The sequence below is a fragment of the Bombus vancouverensis genome, chromosome 5 (genome assembly GCF_051014615.1).
Source record: "Bombus vancouverensis nearcticus chromosome 5, iyBomVanc1_principal, whole genome shotgun sequence".
Lineage (NCBI taxonomy): Eukaryota > Metazoa > Arthropoda > Insecta > Hymenoptera > Apidae > Bombus > Bombus vancouverensis.
In genome coordinates, this window is record NC_134915.1 from 7,520,946 (window position 1) to 7,540,813 (window position 19,868).

The 19,868-nt window shown below is 38.1% G+C and overlaps 1 protein-coding gene across 9 annotated transcripts in view; it reads right to left on the bottom strand.

The window, feature by feature from the left end:
* LOC117159653 (dual 3',5'-cyclic-AMP and -GMP phosphodiesterase 11) overlaps positions 1-19,868 on the bottom strand; it is a 142,464-nt gene that overhangs the window by 58,632 nt on the left and 63,964 nt on the right. For 7 of the 9 annotated variants that reach the window (XR_013058545.1, XR_013058546.1, XM_076618968.1 and 4 more), the window contains one exon: positions 17,838-17,942. Coding sequence is in view for 4 of the 9 variants with exons in the window: in XM_076618967.1 (XP_076475082.1) it covers positions 17,838-17,942 (105 nt within the window). In the remaining 5 variants the exon portion in view is untranslated. Of the gene's footprint in view, positions 1-4,721; positions 6,913-17,837; positions 17,943-19,868 lie in introns of those variants that run through there. The other 2 variants (XM_076618972.1, XM_076618971.1) reach the window with 1 other exon arrangement.

The window sequence follows — 19,868 nt, forward strand, 5'->3', positions numbered from 1 at the left end:
CGCAAAAGGTGTACGAATCAGAATTATCCCATACGTCTCCCCATTGATTGAAACAACAGTCGAATGCTTTTTATTCACGAACTCATTTACCAAGTTTCACGATTGTTGGGGGAAAAAATCCTCTCTCGATACGTTATTGACGCGTGATACTTTGCATATCATACGGTTGAAACAACATTGAAACGAACAATAACGTTGATCGACACAATGATAGTTAAGCCGTTGATAGGGGTAAACAAGCGATTTAGCGAAAGCGTATCGAGGAAGCAAATCGAATTTTCTATAATTTCGAGCGATAATATCGTTATTCTGACCGAACATCCGTATCAAGAGAGCAATACGCCTAATCACGCGATTTCATTTTCTTCGAATCGAACGACCGAGCTATCGACGGGGCTGCCGCAGCAAGAAAAAAATTAGTCGCAGGTAGTGAACGCGGTGATAAAATTCGCGTCCACTGTGAAGATAGGCGAATATGAGATTTATTCGGTGACACGAATCGCGATAGGGGAGCGAGTTATCGTAAAGAGGCTATGGGTTTTCGCGATACCTTCTAGTAACCTGTCGAGCTATTACGCTATTACGACCTGGGGGCCACTAATGGGGCCCATGCTGTGCACGAAGGAATCACGTTACGCACGCATGCAGTTACGGTCAGCCGTGTGCACGGGTCTCTCCGCGCTCTGCGTAGAGCGTACAGCGTGTAGAGTAGAGCATAGAGGAGCACAGAGGAACGCGTGGCTATGCCATGCACCGCAGTTCGACTCACGGCTACGTTTATTGCAGCGTGCACACAGCCAGCCACCGGTGCAGCGTTCCGCGGGGAACAAACGTCTACACGAAATACAATACTTTCGTACGTGCCATTCGAGCAAGCCTCTGCATTTACAGCAGTCCATGATACGCCTTCGTTCCTACCAAATACACCAAACTTTTCCATCGAGACGATACTATATACACGTCCGAGCCGACGCGACACGCTGACGTTCCTTTCTTTTTCTACTATGTAATAGAAACGCTCGCTGCTCTTCTACGAGCGGATCTAATTTATTACCCGTGCGATTGCACCGAGCTATTGATAACGGAGCTGCGACAACTACGTCGCACTACGTACACGTTCGTTCATGCTTCTTATCTATCGACCACGCATTCGTCTCAACTGACTTTTTTCCCGACACGTTCCTTTCGCTGCCAATGATTAAAGAACACGTTTTGTCTCGCGCGACTCATTTACATTTTTTTCTCCCTGCGTAGCGCCAGTCAAAGAAACCAATCTACGTATACTAGGCGCTCGTATCTGGACGCTTTCTTTCTCTCTCTCTCTCTCTCTCTCTCTCTCTCTCTCTTTATCTATCACTCATTGATTTTTATACAGAAACAGTATTTAAGACAAGTATTACAAACTTACGACGAACTAACAATTGAAAGTAATATTTATTAGAAACGAATGATTTATTATAGGAAATTTATTAATATTATTAGAATTGAAGAAAAATTCTTCGCCCTTATCCCATAAGTGTAACCACCCTAGTATTCCTAGCAGTTTATAAAAATCTCTTCGTCTGATCCGTAATTTAAAATTAAATAGACCGATGATAAAATATCGCAACACCTTCATAAGTTTCATCATACAAATTTTAATCTTTCCATTGCAAGTGGATGAATGATTTTTCGTGTAAAAAATCAAACTCGCAGTAACGTTATGCTACATGTAATTACGATAGTATCGATTAGATAACTAGATCATTACCGGTACTGTCACTTGTAATTTACATTGTGTTTTGTCAAACACAAGCAAATGCTTGGATACTTTTAAACGTTAGCACAACAGCGGACATAACACTTTTGGACAGGAAGACTGCTTCGCACGAGTATTAATCTATACGATATCTTACACATGCACACAACTTCGTGTACACGTACGTGTACGTACGTGAGCAGATGGCGAGCGGAAACAAAGAAATTAGTACATCCGTGAAAAGAAGAACACCATTTCTCGGTCAAATACTTTGAAAAGAAAAGTTTGTCCAACGACGTTCAGTTAATGAATTGTTGATAGATTTAAATATTGAACATTAATTATACAGAACGCGGTCGAATAATGTCTGGCGTGAGATAATTTTTTACGAGAAAGTAAGAAAAATATGGAACACAGAATAATAATACAGAACAGAGAATATAATTATCTCTGTCCGACGCATAATTTTCGAGAAAATCGAGTTTGAAAATTTATCAAGTGTACTCGAATCTGGCTAATTCCACATTGGACAGGAGTAAATAAATAATCGACAGCGGGTTAGTCTACGTAAGAAAATAAGTAAAAATTGTAAAATGAAATATTTTCACAAGACGCTCCGTTTCCGAGAAAAATAAATTTGAAAATTTATCATACATGTGTAACAGGCCGATTCTTAACTAAACACGTTCAAACTCTGTTTTCTTCGCGATAAAGCCGTAAATAGAAGTATTTTGTTCCACACTCCTTACTTGTTCTTGGCTGTAGAATTTATTTCTGCCATTATTTATTTCTGTCCAGCCTGGAATTACCCAGGTTCAAGTATATTTGACAAATTTTCAAGCTCGGTTTTCTCCAAAACAAAGAATTTTATTCTACATTCTCGTCTTATTTTTTCATAAGGAATCACATTATGCCTGTCTACAATGCGATTAGTTATATATATAACGTTATTTTTGCCGAGTTCCATCCGGGGCTTCTTTAAATTCATTCATAATTAATTTTGACTGAAGAGAAGTAAAGATGGTCAAAACTTCTACTATCGTTACGGTTTGCATAGCTAAATATATTTGAAAATGTAAAGAATATAGATGAATTGAGCGTACCGTATTTTCATATAGCAAGAATTCGAAGCAAATTTAACTTGGAAAATAAATCTTAGCAAGATATACTCGTACAAACTCATGTCGAATTAAAATCGAGTTATATTATCCGTCGAAAAGTGAGACAATAGCGACACGATTCAGATCATCAAATATTATGCAATTTAATGTAACAATTTCAGCATAGCAATCAGTTTGAACACATTGTATTTCGGACATGCATTTATTATATTTCTAGATAAGAACGTCCACGACGTCAACAAACAATAATTATTTCCGTAAAGCGTGCATTATGTTCAGACAACATTTGACCTCGTAACAAGCAATCTTGTTCTTTCGTGAAATTCTCTACTCTTTCGGAAAGAAACATATCATTTCATATGTGTCGTGAAATTTTCGCTCGCAAATATTATGAAAATCTTTTCTAACAGATACTAATGGAAACCTTTTAGTTCTTTAAACACTGTCTAATACAATGAATTCTTCTCTGTTTGCAAAACGACGTGTCTGTTCTTTTCCCTTTCTTTCTTTTTCCTCTCTAATAATAATGCTATATAGAAGGGGCCTTTTACAAACAAATACGAAAACATTATCAACTGACAGTCACTATACATGATGGAGAAATATTGTTCTTACATCTAACGTTGTCGGGCATTAACTGATACTATAAACACTGTCTTTGAACTTGAACGGAAGCATCTCACTATCGTCTTGTGTCTGAACAGGTACTGTACACCACTAACTTTTATAATCGCGGTACAAACGAAGTATGCGCAAAATGTACAACTACAATAGCCATTCCAATACGAAGAAATGATTGGACAATGTAGTATAACATTGATAAAAACGTATTACAGTCGATATAGAATAGCTGGAAACATCATCGTCTCGGTTACTTTCGACAGCTGTTTGTTGTCCGTAACCTCGAGTGCGTTTATCATCGTTCGATCTAGGCCCTATCGGTATTGTACGTTTGTGTCTTGTATGTACCTAAACGCAACAAAACACGTATCGAGTTAGCAAAAATTTGTCGTATCGTGAATCTAAATTTCTCGTCGTATCTTCCTCTACGAGAAGATCGCAAACGTTATTCGAAAAACACTTTTGACTTTCCTCTCGTTTTTCGTTCAAGACGTGTTACGAGTTCGTTACAATTAAAATCCGAGGTTCTAAAAATAAAAGAGGTAACAAAGAAAGTCGAAATTCGCCGAGAAACTTTCATTCACCGGGAATTGGTTTTAAAGTAGTTAACCCTTTGAGAGTTAGTGGTTTCAGTCCCGCAATTTCGTCTTATTTCTTTCAGCGATTCTCCGTATTTAAAACAAAATTACTTCCAGCTCTTTGCTTCTAAAGCTTTTTTCAGCACAGTCTCCAGCAATTACTTTGATACTTTGCAATATTACTGTCCTTTCCGGTTTTCATTATTCGCATCTGCGCTACGTTCTTCCTTCGGTATGTACTGCGTATAAATGCGTATACTGTTCTACTCTGCACATTTTTTTCTGTCAAGTAAAATATTGCATGTCATTTATGTTGCGTGTGATGCAGTTCGATAATTGAACTACTGAGCCAGGGTCTAAGTAACGTAAAAGAAACATATTTTTGAAATCTCTATTACCAACCATTATTTCTAATTATTCTTACGTATAACGGATCTCTCTCTCTCTCTCTCTCTCTCTCTCTCTCTCTCTTTTGTTCATAGACGTATCGTTTCGTACTACGAGCTGCAAGAAGTTAAACACGAAACAACGGTGTACACGAATAAGAAGGAAAATGGAGGTGAAGGAAGGAGCAAGACGAAGGAGCAAGATGAAGAAGCAAGAGAACGACAGTGAAAAGAAGAAGTAAAAGAAAGAGATGGAGAAGCAAAATCGGCAACTCACATTGATCGAATATCTTAAGCATCGCTTTCTTCAGCTGCATAATCGTGCGCTGAGTGTGGCGGGGCGCCTCGACGAAATGGAACAATCAGGTTCACAAGACAGCGTGGTCGTCATGTAAGAATGAGCGCTGCTCTTCTCGCACGCAACTCGTTTCTTCGACAGAGCAGTCCATCCTCCGGTCACGAAAACCGCGGTGTCCTTCAAGGAGCGACCGTGCGTCTCGCAGGACGCTCGGTCGTCCGGCAGCCCGCTATTCTCCGCCACGACCGCATCCTTGTTCCTCGATGCCTTGCGCCGCTTCCTTTTCTTTCCCCTTTACCCCTTTCTTCGTCTTTCTGTGCCGCGCGCGCGTTCTTCTCTGGAACCCGTGTGCTCGTTCCCTCTCACGATCAAAGCTCTCTTCTACTCTCTACCCGGCGTTTCCCGTTCCACACGAAACAACTCTGCTATACACACGCGTTACACGCGGCTCTCTACAAAAGTCGACTATATCGCACTCGTGCGTGCGCGAACTTCGGGGAAGCACTCTCGTCTCGTCACTTCCGGTGCGCTGGAATCCGTACGATGAATGAACTGGCTTGTGTTGTAATCGCTCCCACGTTGCGGACCGACCTCTCGGGGCAAATTTCCTTCGATAACATCCACGTGCCTCGACGGTTCGACACGCACGGAGTCTGGCCGCCGTTTCGTGACGCTGGTAAACAACCAAGCGAATAATTACTTTCTGACGATCGATATGCCGATCCGATGTCGAAAACGTCGCTCGTCGGAGACGACGTTCAATCGACTCGTACACGAGCTGGAAGCCGACTGCTGCGCCTCCGATTCGCGACGTCCATCACTTCTGCATCTCGGGGAAGATCGTTAATCGTAAAGAATGTTCAACGATCTATCAAACTGTTCGTTCGAAGACGTGGCACTAATTGTTAACACGGCAGGGAAAACGAAAGAGCAACCGGTTTTCGCAAACAGCGTTCGATGGATTCAACACCCTCGAGACGAGCGCCGTATCTTCGTAGATCCAGTCAACGATATTCGACCGACTACCTCGTTTCCAGAGCTGCCGTCACGCTCGTCTCGCGATTACCACGTGCGCACGAAATGCGATGTAAAATACTTGGAACGATCGAAAGTCCATAAGGAATTAGCGCAGCGCGCTCTGCCCCTCGACAAACAGCTGACTTTCAAACGTATCTCGTCCAACTTCTTTTCACCCCGATCTAAAACGCTTATTCTACGTTCGACACGGAATATAGACGAGAAACGAGAGATTTACGAGCGCACTCTCCTTCCCGTCCACGTTTCCCTTCTTCTTTCCTTTTCTTTTTTCTTCTTTTTTTCTTTTTTTTGCTACGTCAAACAAGGATACACGAAGCGTACGCCCTGTCTTTGACAACCCAAGTCTTTCAGTCGATTTCAGCTGTCTTCTCTTTGTTCGACGAGCTGCGACTTAACCTTATCATTTCGGTACGCGCACTGTTCCAACAGAGAAATCGAGCATTCTCCTCGTCCACTTCGTTGGCGATTTCGAAAGCGAGACAATTTCAATCGCGATTCTTAACGGTACTAAAATTCGCAGTTCCGAGCAAACGATTTTCCTTCTATCGAATTCGACGACTTGCCGCGAATCGAAACGTTGCACAGAGCACTTGCCGATCATGAGCGGGCGCACATGGCGTACACGACGACGGTGCACGCGCGCAGCTTGTTTACTTTCTCACTTTTGTGTCACCAGACTTTGATCCCAATTCGAACGTCAGCCGTTCTCTTACGCCTGTCGATTCAATTTTCACCGCCGAACGAAACGCGTTTGGGACCGACGCGGTGAGAATTTCGCAACACGGCGAGGTTGTTTTCGTTGCGCGCTGAATTTGACGTTCGGCCGTGCACGGCAACGCGTTCGCGCTTCGACGACGGGCCAGGCTCGTCAAAACCGCGATTCTCTTTTGCTGATCTTCACACTCGGACGAATCGACTCTTTCGAACACTGATCAGCGTGTGCGATGGAAAAATGAATTCCGTACGAGGCAAACCACTCTTGGACTTGCACGAGCGAGAAGCAAAAAGCCGGCCGTTACTGACGGAAGACGTTTCTTTTTCTCCTCTTTCGTTGCGTTATGAATAACGCGCGTGACGCGCAAATCGCACGTAATGCCTCCTGCGCGAGTTTAACCGCGACTGCCGAGTCGAAGCGAATCGAGTCAGTCACGGTCTCGAGAGCCGAACAACCTAGAGAGAGGGAGACCGGGATGGATAGAGAGAGAGAAAGAGAGAGGGGAGAGAGGAGCGCGTATAACCGACTGCGATAGGCGGTTAAAAAGAGAGAGAAAATCGGGAGTAAGAGTGGGGGAGAGAAAGAGGCCGCGACAATTGTGCCAAAACGATTGACAGAGACGGTTCCCGAGGGCATCGAGGGGAAGAGGAGAGAAAACACGTAAGTAAGAAAGAAGAAGGGAAGATGGAAAAATTGGTGGCAAGCGAAAAGAAAGGAGGAAAGATTTTGAAAGTTATAGAAAATTGAGGAATTCGAAGCAAACGTGTATATAATATGAAATTTAGTATCAGGTCGGTGACGCTATGAAAACGTAACGCTCTTTTTATAGTCCTTTTCTTTTTAATCAAAATTCTTGAAAGAAAAGCGTATGGGAGAAATATAGGAGCGACGATCAAGAAAGATAAAAACGCGAGTAGTTCGTTCGTTCGATCGAATTAATGCGTTTCTACTTATTTACTAGCATTAGATTTAGTTTCTTCGAGATTCTTGCGAGCAATTACAAATACACGGCGAACGGTGCGAGCTAACATGTCGATAGCAATTACGAAACATGTCAATTTGCAATCTGATTATCGCCGATAAACAAGAGTATATAGGATAAACAAAAGACAGGAGATTAACGATACAGAAACCAATAATCATTTAATGCGCGAGAGTCGATGTCCAAGAAAATGGCAAAAAATCAAAAGCAGCAAAAAATCCGATTTGACCTTTATGCGAGTATTTAATGTGATTTGAAATTGCGGAAATTTACCGCGTTTTAACGCCGTTGTTTTGCTATGTACGTAGGGGAAAAATGTTTTCGCGCGAGAAACTTATTGATTACGGATAATACGAGCTTTCCAGTTGCAACAACCGGAAGCTTGTCTATCTTTGAAAATCCAGCTGCCGATAAAATAGCAAAGTGCACTGGCGTCACCAAAGCAAAAAAGAACGATGGCTTCGAAGACAGGCGACCAGATAAAAAATTGTTATCTATTCCGTTGGTCGACGTGTTGTGCTTACATCGACTTTCGTCTGATAACCGCGCGCACGTTCATCTATTTACATAAGTAGTGGCTTAATAAGTGGCTGGTATGAAAGGAGAGAAATTGAAGGTGGAGAGAAGAGAGGATTTTATGCAAATTACACCTGCTTTTTGTTTTACCACAAATACGCGAAAAGCCGGTCAATTTTTCGGCCGCTCTTCTTTGACGCTTTTTCGAGCGAATGATTAACTTCGCGAAGACGATCCTGCTTATCTCGTGATACGCGAAAGACGAGATCACCAGTGTGAGAATTTGTATACGTACTTCGTACCGGTACAATTAAATTTGTTCGCCGCCAGGCGTTTCGTTACGCTGCGGTTGCGTAAAAGAAAATAAATTATTACGATGAAAAATGCAATTTATAATCTGGTTACATATACGTAGGGTGACTTTATGTATTGAAAATACAGACCAGTTTCGCTAACGATATCTAATTAGGCTCGCCGGCGTTTGGAGGCAAATATTAGACTGCAGTTTTAACGAAGCAAGTGCAATAAACTTTATGAAATTAACGACAAACGCGTCAACCGATTCACACGTGGTTTCGTGTATACCTTCTGAAAGAAAGCTTGTAGGTACATGTTTTACAAGTAAATATTTTTTTGCGTCAGGTATCTTTCTGCTTTTCCACCTTCCTCCTCCCACACTCGAATAAACTGCTTTAAACTCTGCTGCTTTACGTTGGCGAGTTATTAATTAAACACTTGCTTACGCCTGACGAAATAAATACGATGGTGTATAAAGGTTGAGCACAGCATTGAGTTTTCAATGAACTCTGCCTAACAATCTTTCCATCGTGCCACCGTAGGCCGAAATAACGTCACAGCGATTAGTCATCGTTAAGTGTTTTCACGCCAGAAAAGTTGCGATACTTTTCTATTTTTCCTATTTCGCCCGTTTAGTGTGTTAAACAAGAAGCTAACGAGTCCATAGTTAGACTGATCTATTTGAATTAATGAATGTTAACCGCGGTAAAATTACACGTGAAATCGAATCAAATCTTAGACAGTTTTAAGAATTAAATAATTTCAGACTTTTCGGAGCTATTGGTAATTTCTTACAATTTATAACGGAACGAAGTCTACGGAATACGTGGTGATGCCACGTTATTTACAGAAAGTATTTGCTTTTGTCCTCTCTTTTACTCGACAAATACGATAGATCGAAGTTTCTTGCCCTAGAATAATGACTTTCTAAAAATGACAGTGATACTTGCTGATATAGAATTAAATACGAAAGACCCGTGTCCTTTGTACCGAAGATATTTTGTTACCTAAATCAAAATCGTTACAGCTCGTGAAATATTTAAAAACAATTAAACTACGAAAATCGGATCTACCATAATTTGTAAAGATTCATCGTAATCACAACATAATTCCCTTTTCGATTAAACTTCCACGTTGTATCTTTTGTTGTTAAAATGTGGAGCTGTTTAAAAAAACTTTGGAAAATATTCAATTTCATAAATCGATCATTAGAGTAGATGCACGAGTAGAAACGCATAAATAGAAGCGAAAATTTAATAATACCAAATTCGTATACTGTTTATAAATTCTGTGGTAAATAAATGTTTATTAATAGAATAGGAATGAACGTAAGTAATCGTCGTTGGACGGTGCACTGGGAATTTAACGAAGAATACTTCGCGTGAACCTGCAGGAATCGTTTAATTAACTGAGTTTCGAGTTCTGTTTCATTACATGGTGGTCGAAAAATTTCTAACTATACGTGACGCAAAATTTCTAAGAGATAAGAGAAGGAAATGGAAGTTTAATGTTCATATTATTGTTATCTTGCGTGCATTATAATCCCATATTTTTACATGCCTTAAATAACGTCTGCTCGATAAAATAATTATCATTATCAAAATGTTTCGCCCGCTTTGATATTTTGTCACTCGGTATATACGTACGTACATATTATAGAAAGAGAACAAATGTTTTGGGCCTTCATTTTTTGTATCGAGTGAACTTCACTAGTCGTAAGAGAAAAAAAGCTTAAACATATGGTAGCTTGAAGAAGACGAATGATGAGAACGAACGGAAGAAGGAAAAGCGCAGAGGGACTCGTGATATCGTCCACACGCGTGAACCTGTATACTTTCATTCAAAGAATAAAGTAAAAAAGAGGAGAAACAATAAAATACGTGCCGAAAAAGAACGAGAAAGAGAACAAGAGCGCAAGACAGAGAAAAAGAGAGAGAAAGAGCGAGAAGAGGTGAAAGGGAAGGGGAAGCGAAGAAAGAAAACGACAGCTAAGTTGTTGGCTATTCCGTCACGTTTTCACGCGGTAAGCACACGACGCACGCGCGCGAGCGCCAGCATAAGCACAAGCGCAAGCGCGGACGCGAATGCGAGCGTGCGAGTATTACCAAGGGGTCTTCGTGTACCTACACGACTTTCCTCGATTATGCAACTGATGAGCTAGAGCCAGCTATTTCGGACTACCGTGCTGATATCGTTGATTATACGTGGGTCATATAGACCCCCTCCACCTTTCTTTCGCTCTTCTCACTTGTCGTCAGTGAAACTTTCTTTTCTCCGCGTTAATATTTCAAATCCTACAACAGGATATCATTAGGCGAGTTTATTAAACGTTACGTTGCGTGTAACAGCTGCTAGAACGAGACGAGTCATCAGTTCTTGATCCGATGGAATCGAAAGTGTTGATAGATACTACGCAGATGATAAATTTCGATAACTGCCGTTCTTGCGAACGCGCGTTAACGAGCTAACGCCGTTTTAATGAAAGCCTGTTGAAACGTACGATTTTCTGACTGCGCGTGAAAAGACTGGTTAAAATAGAACGGACAACGAAATCAGAAAGTAATCCGAAAATCTGAAGAACGACGAAGGAATTGCAATTACACAATCTATTAGAAGATTCCCGCGGATGTCGCCGCTTTTGACGACTGAACTAATGAAAAACGGCTGGAAGCGCGGGCGTGTCCGGTCGTACTAGCACTGAAATGTCGGCTGCAGATCGGGGATTACCTCATGTTTCAGGAAACGTTGCATTAACCTCTTGTCTCTCTCTTTTCTACTCGACTACACGAAGTACAAGAAAAAAAGTCGTCAAACGTGTCTACGATTCTTCGAAGCAGCTGTCCTATTCAAACGTATAGTAGTATTCAACGTATTTTAATTACGTTCAGCTTCCTTTTGCTTCGCAAAAGTCTGGCCCGCGAGAGCAAAGTTACATGCAACGAAGATTTAATAGGATCATTGCATAATTAATGTGCACAATCTTTTCAGCGAGAAATATCTCGAACAAACGCGTAAACGAGTCACAAAGTTCCTGGAAAACTGTGATTACATATGTATAATATAAGTTGAGATAAGTGAGCAGATGGATTCTTACCGCGAAATCACATTTCAAATTTTATGCCAATAGAAATATAAACGTGGAAGAAATTCCGCGAAAAATCTATGCTGCTGTCTCTATTCTTGGATGCGATCCAAGAATGACTTCGTCATGATCTTTTTAAGAAAATTTAAAAATTCTATTACATGTCTTAAGGAAATATCACCTACGTCCTATTTACAATTCGTATTAGAAATTTGATCTACATGGACTGATTATTCTTGCTACGATTATACCGGAGGAGCTCTGCGTTTTAAAGCTGAAACCAAGCTTCTTCACGGAACATTATCAAGCATTGTCCTTTTGCTGGAAAAGACCTTTCATTTGCGAGCTAATGATTTATAAAAGAAACGCGATGCAAACAGTTGTAAAAGACATAGTTAACATCGAAATTATCGATATGTATAAATTATTTAATGCGAAACGTGTCTCGTAAAAGTTGCAATATCGATATTCAAGGAAGCAAGAATGATATCCATAAAGCGGATATTGTAACATGTTCCGATAAGGACATTGTAGGCTTCGGAGAAACATTACAATGTCTGACAATGAGAAATGAATGAATGTTCCGGCAAAGTAAAAGCGTTTCGTTTGAAAGATAAATTTCATCGTGGCGCGGAGTCTGACGAATACGCGATTTCGAGATCCATCTGGCGTGCTCGCTATTACTCGACATGACCAAAGAGGAGGAACGAAAGGAAGAAGATTTCTCTTCTGAAGTCGCGCGTGTCACGACCGTTACCTCACGACGACCGGCAGTTGCAACTCTCTAATCGACCGGGTACTCGTTAAGGAATTCTCTTAGCAGCGATCTCGTAATTAACCCGTGCATCGTTTTCTCCTCCTCTTACTGCTAAGCTTGCATTTTCGTGTCACAGTCTTAAGTAACATTCCCATTTTACACTTCTATGGTTCGCAAACAAATTTCTTTCCTGATAACGCAATATGACCATTCATTCTTTCCTGTATTTCAAAGAAAAGAAAAAGAAAACAATAAATAAACAAATAAATAAAATCGTGGCAATTTTCAATCAAGATTTTAACGCATTCTATTACTGTGATATAAAGCGCTTGGTAACCTTCAGCAAAGTTGGTTTGGATTGTTAGAAACTTTTTAAATGATGGAAAAAGAACGCGAAAGAAAGGAAAGTATCGTATAAACACTAAACTGATAAAATTTATTGGGTCAAAAAAGGAAAAAGAAATGATAATGATAGTTTTATCAAAAGGTCATAAAAAGTGGTCAAATTAGATAGAAAAATATATCAGTTGAGTTAATGATTTTTTTTTATTTAACAGACATAACGGTATATGACGCAAAAATGATTAACATAACTAGCGAAGCCTAGATTAATCTAATCTAATCTAACATTAATTTCTTGTACTAAAAATTGTCTGTATGATGAATGTTACAATATATCAAACGAATCAATGAAGAATCAAAGAAAAATTAATTGAGTCTTGTACCCACTTTTTACACTGCTTTTTGTACCAGTCGAACATAATTTATCATTCTGTACACTAATTGTCGCTAATTGGGGCTCGCTATGCGTAATAATATTACGAGACCTATGTTAATAAAACTTCGATATATTTGAAATTTTCAAAGTTAATTTGTAGTTTGCACAAAATGTGTGCATATCCAATAAGGAACGAAAATCTCTACTATATCCTAACTTTTTAATTAGATTTAATATATGCTACATAATTCGATATGCTATACGATGTTCGCGATGCCTAAGAAGTTTTGATCATATCTGTGAAAATGCTATATAAATAAATCAGCGTATATATGTATACAGACAAGGCAGTGTTTAGAATATTTAATCATTACGATATGATTAAAAATATACCGTTATATATAAATAATTATTACCCTATGTTATATCAACCTTACATCCATTTGACAAAATTACAGAGATATTAGTTGAATATGTTTGTCGATTGCAATTACATATTATAATTAAACGAATAAAATATGTAGCACCTTTGAAAAGTTACTTTATATGTGAATACTTTATATACATATATTTTATTAGTACAAAAATAAATTATAAAAAATATAAATAGTTTGTGCATTTAGAATATATTAATAAAACTAGTTACAATATATATATATATATATATATAATAAAATAATATATATATATATAATAATATATATATAATAAAACTAGTTATAATATATATATATATATATATATTATAAAAATCACATTCGCATAACAATGATACATATATATTAGAAAAATCACATTCATATACCATAATAATCAATATATCGCGAAAACTAGTTTCATTAATATATCCTAAATGTGCAAACTATTTATATTTTTTATAATTTACTTCTGTACTAATTGCAGATATAGTATTTAGGCACCGTAACAGATACATTTTAGAATTCATTTAAATCTACGCTACATATAAGGACCCTTGACAAGGAAAAAATGTACTGTCCCATTTTGATTAATATCCTTTTGAACGTATCTCCTGCATGGACAATTTGCAAAGTAATAGGGACAATTGTAACGATGAAATGATATAGCTGTTTTCCGGGATAGGTATAAACTCTTTAATTCAAAGAATTTCTTGGTCAGAATTTCATTTCATAATCTCGACGGCTGGCTTTCAACAAGATCCTTCCTTCCTTTGTCGACTTTGATCCTCGCAGCTGCGCTTCTTCGAGCAGAAAACGCTCGAACGGATATGTCAATTAGGACGCCACTAATTCCCGGAGGTTGTGACCTTCCTCTCTCGGCCCACGTACGGGCCAAAGTAATAACATAACTTGTTTGGAACACGAGATATATCGTAAGACAGGATCGGCAGAAAGAGAGAGGGTAAAAGATCGGTCTGAAAGCGTGCCTCGAACCACGCTGCCATTGGCATTGACAAGCGTGTCAATGCCGCGGGAACGCTTGCCTCCATTTTCTGTCGCTGCTAGCTCCAACAAGGTCACGGTAGTTTCTTCGTATCATGATCGAAAGGTCATCTGTCATTTTTCATTCGTTTCGCTCGAACTTTTCGGATTGTCATATGTTGTATTATACTTACATTAATCATGTTATATTTGTACGTATTTGCTCCAAATGTCGCTCCTTTCGTGTTTACCTTCGTTCATTTTGCTCGTGTTACAGCGCGAGATTTTCACATTTTTCGTTTTGCGGATAAGCAAGTTTGTATATAAAATACGATAAAAATGTACGTATGCGTATTCATTCATATAGCACGTATATTAATTATTGATTCCATGTAAAAGAGTATGTTTAAATACATATGTGTATAAATATTTCTACGCAGAAATAAAATATTTACAATTGCACGCAAAAGTGTTCGTACACTTGGCGACGCCTTTTATGAACATATCGTGTCTGTTATACGACACATTTTGAAATTGCATTGGCACCATAATGGCGTCCAACTGGCATAATTATATATATTGATAAAATTTTAAACGATTTTGGAGATGTATACACGAGTTACAAGATGTTTCTTTTTTTATCTTTATCTTATTATAATAATTTTGAGTACTTGTCACATCCGGTAAATTTCTGTAGCAGGTTTGGAAAGTGTACCACGTAGCTCTTTTTCTCGGCAGAAAGCAGTCGTGCAGAGAATTTATATCAACGTTCTGTCATTACGGAAGAGGGTCCTTTGGATGTTTTTTATGGAATCTTCTGGGTAAATTAACCGTGTAGAGATCCTTGGCTGTTATTGTGAAAATACGTCAGTCTGGTATTATATTTCCTTAGGTGGGTTATTTCTTCGGCTATCGTTGGAATTTCTTCCTAAATTCGTTGTCGCGTATGTGTCACGGTGTGTCAACTATTGTTCCAAGCACTATGGATACGAGGTATTTGATATAAGTGTATTTGCAAATCTATTTTACGCAGACTACAAAATCACGTATATATACAGTAATCCATAATATTAATAAGTCTCTGTATCGAATGAGATCATCCTTAACGCTTATTGCATGCTCAAAGTGACTATTCGTATTCATACTATTCATATGTATACTATTAGTATACATCAATGTATTAACTTTGTCAGATATCAGTTTGTGATAAACAAACCTTGCAATTTCTGTGTAGATTTTCAGCTTCGATTCAAATTTGTCCAATATTATCGTGGCACTATAGCGTCTTATTATAGTGTTAATAAAACTTCAAAATGTTTTATATAGCACACACGATATACGCACGTAGGTAAAAGTTTTCTATACAAAGTGTACGAATACTTTCGCAAATCACTGTACATAATATTCGTCAATAGGATTGGTTTCCCAAAAATTATCGTTTCAATCAGTCCTTTCTTCGAATTACTACAGACAACTATGAAATTCGATATCGAGAAAAATTCGATGTAATCTTTGAATAAATAATATCTAGATTTCTGAACAATGAATGTTGATGCAATGTCCGAATCTTCAACGTTCTAAACGTTTCTAGTTCAAACAATCCTGCTTTTATTAGTATGGTGCAATCTGTTCCGAATTGTTTCGTACACGTTCCAGTTCTTCGATGCAGATCTGAAACGTGGAAATGTTGCAACAAAACGCAACGTACATACCTATTATTAAACACACGATCGAATCCGAAGCACTGCAAGTTATGTGATTTAATAAACTTCGTGAAAGTTAAAATTTAAAAACCGTAAACAATTGTTTTATTTATTTTTGTAACTAGAAATCGTCGCATACCATTAAAATAAATGATTTAGTCTCGGTATAATTCTATGGAAGTCTTGCAATTTAGGATCAGTAAATTAAAAGGAAAAATATATCGTTGAAACGACGATGCATTGTTATTAATTTTGTAAATAAAACTGTGCGTGAAATCTTAAATTATTACCTTTTTATTATTTTTTAATTATTTTTTAAATACCATTTTGTACTTTATAGAAATGATTAAAACTATCGTTATATCTTTCTAGTATTTTCTTAATACATTCGTTCAAAAAATATAGACCAACATTCCTCATTTCTTTAAAAATAAACTCCTTTTATGTTATACCTAGTTACATAATTATTCCGTATTGAAAATATACATATAGTTTCTCACTATAGCGTTGTACCTATTATTATGTATCTTATCTATCGTCTATCGTAACATATATTTTGCTATTTATTGAAATATTTATGTTGCATATTAACCGTGTGGTTTTTAATGCTCGTTTATTTTACGTTCAAGCATTGCCTATTGAATTAACATTAACATTAAATCGAAATAAGCGTCGATATAAACCATGTTTCGAAAAAATACGAACGAAATATATAGCTTTTTGAAGAACAATTATACGATATATATTAATTGTAGTCCACATTATATTCGCAATAATTTTGGTTAAAACGAAGCGCGTAATTAGCGAACGTGTGCAAATAAAAGTCGTATTGCAAAATTATTATTATTGCAAAATCTATCATTAAGATATATGAAACGTACGATCAGTTATATGCTCCAATCCCAAAAGACCTCTGAGAGTTTGCGAATTAACTGGCCAGGGTCAATAAGTGGGGGTCAAACGAGCACGGCTCGTATCAAATTAGCCGGTCGCGGAGAAATTAACCCCCGGGCCAATTGCATGCTTCGCGGCCGCAGCCCTGTCAGATGCGCGACGAGGACGAACAACCAATCGCTGCAACGTTACATTAATCGCCAACGTTGTCTCTTTTTTTCAATCGTATCTTTAAACTCGTGCAAAAGCTATTCGAACGACACAAGAAACCGTCGTGTTTTACTTTATAGGAATTTCTATCGCGCAACAGTACAACAAAAGTTACCTTTTTCTCCAGACGATACTGTTTTACATAACTGCGTATTATTTAATATGTTTACAATCTAAATGTACTCTTTATCATACTTGAACTCTTTACGAACGAATACATCATTATTCCATGTTATCTTTGTCATTAATGCATTCAATCAACTGCGATATTCAGTTTACTGTCGCTGGATGGTACTTCAGATTGGACGTAAGAAACTGCCACCGAAGAGGCATAAACATTAAGAAGACAAATTTATTCTAATGATAGCAATACTGGATCTAAGTAACCGGTAATATGGAAAATCGCATTCTCCCTGATTAAGTATCGATTAAATAATTCCTTATCGCGCCATATAATATTCCAAACGAGTTCTTTGTCTTAATTTGACAATTTGAAAAATTTGAAATGTAATCTGCCTTGTTTCATCGTCATCATTGGTTTTTTCGTCGTAACTTTCTTGGCATTTTTATTCGTTACTGTGACTAAGAGTTAAGATAGATTCTCCTTGTCGCTCTCCTCGACTAACAGTAACAACTTGGAACCACCAGCTCGCAATAATTGCACTTTCGCAAGAAACCGAGCAGGTGATGCGAATGTTCTCTTGGCATTTAGTTTTGCCGTTAAGCACGGATGTGAAATGAAAATGCGAGTAGGAAATAATATGCGTATACATATGGACTTACCGGGCTTCCTGCGCGAGCTCCAAAGCACAGGAGGATGCGCGGAGGCGGCGACGGCAGCGGAGGGGTTACCGGCGGAGGCAGCCAGCTTGACTGCGTTCCGCGTACCTAAAACAAAATCAAAACAACGTTCATAACCGTGTGCGGTTAAGCCCTCGATTCGATACATATTTTTTGTCTTTTTTTTATTTATTATATGAAAGTGTGTCGCGCGGTTGCTCGAATAGTAAAATACGGTAAAGCGTCATTTTCTCCTTTCTTCGCGTTTTCCTTTTTCCGTTCCACTGTATCAAGGAGGAAACGAAACACATACAAACATATACATACATACATATATACGGTTGAACCTTCGAATTAATAAAGAGAAAAGAAGGAAAGCTTTCGGATGGGAAGAATATTTTGTTCCGAATCATAATTATTTCATGTTGATAAATTATTTTACCGTTAAAGGTATTTTACCGCTGAATAATGCAATGATCTTTTTACTCCGCGTCTCTTTCAAAATTTATCTAAAAGTTCTTCTTCAAATATCGTAAACGTTTCAATGCATCTTTACGGTTGTGTCGCTTGGGACGCATCTCCCGTTTCACTGCGATAGTTAACATAATACATTTTGTTTTCCAGCTGATTCCAATATTCGTACAACAAAACATGTTGATCGAACGTTGGAATGTGTTGGTAATAGATGTTCAGATAATGAAGATTTCGCTGTACCTGTAACGTTAATACGTACTAGGTATCGTTAACTATAGCGATTTGTAAGATTGTCCGACGTTTGTGGTTATGCTACAATGTGCACTAACGGGGCGTAGGTGAAACTACGATGAGGTTTTGAAAGGTTGTTCAGAAAGGTTGAAAGAGTTTTGTTGAACCATGCTTCTGGTGATGTTGATATGTACAAAATGATGTTAAATATATGGAATGTGGGTATATGTATACATAATCCCATGACGCGTGAGGATATGGACGTTACTGGCGGATTTTCAAATGTGGCGGAACTGGGCAGAAATTATTGTCGCGGAAGTATACCATCCGTAAAGTGATATTTTGATCGACGTGATGGTGCTTTTATGGTTTGGACATGAAAGGTCGCCGTCGGAAAATAACCGTGAATTTTCCGAACTCACGGCGTTAGCGTGCGGCAATTAACCGAGAACAGAGCACAATGAAAACGAACAAACGAAACGTTGATTTTATTCATCTTGAACTATCCCGCACTGGTGAATAAAGAAAATAATTGGCAAACACGGCGTACCTATTATACGTCGCATTGAATTAAGAAAATATCGGAGAATTTATCGACGTACAAGTATAGATATTTTTTAAATAAATTAGGGTATCGCTCGATTTAGATATATTTCCCTCTTTTTGTGTTATGAAAATTGATATGACAGAGACAAAAGAGTCTACCCAGCCTTCAACAAACGTGCATTTATCATTTTTGATAATGAAACATAACACGAGCCAGTGTGTCGGATTACTTCGTCTTACATTCGCTTTAATAAGCTTTATTGACGATTCTTGTAACGACGATAATCTGACGATGTCTGAAATAAGCGGTTCGTCGTTTTTGTTTCTAACGATATAACAAGATCGTTTTACTTCATAAACAAATTTCCCTATCCTCTTGCTTTTATCTTTAAGGGCCTGCGGTGTTGCGTTATAAGCGTTACAAGCGTTAAAATTATATGCTAATGTAATGGAAATTGGACGACTCGCTTTAAGAATTAATCAATATTACACCACCGATACATAGAAACTAAGCGTAGTGCTCTCTTGTAGTTGTACATAGAGCACTGGAATATCCGAAGAAAAATTATTTGCGATTCTCTATGCCAATAAATTATATTCAATCTTTTAACATTTTCATCTAAAACAATCGTTTAACGTAACATAATTAAATTTATGGATCGAGTTAATTTGGTAAATGATATAACACAACTCAAGAATAAAATCAACTCTGTATCCCACTGGTAATATTTCAGTGTAAAAAATTAAGGAAAGTGTATCTACAAAACCAATGGCAATACGTAA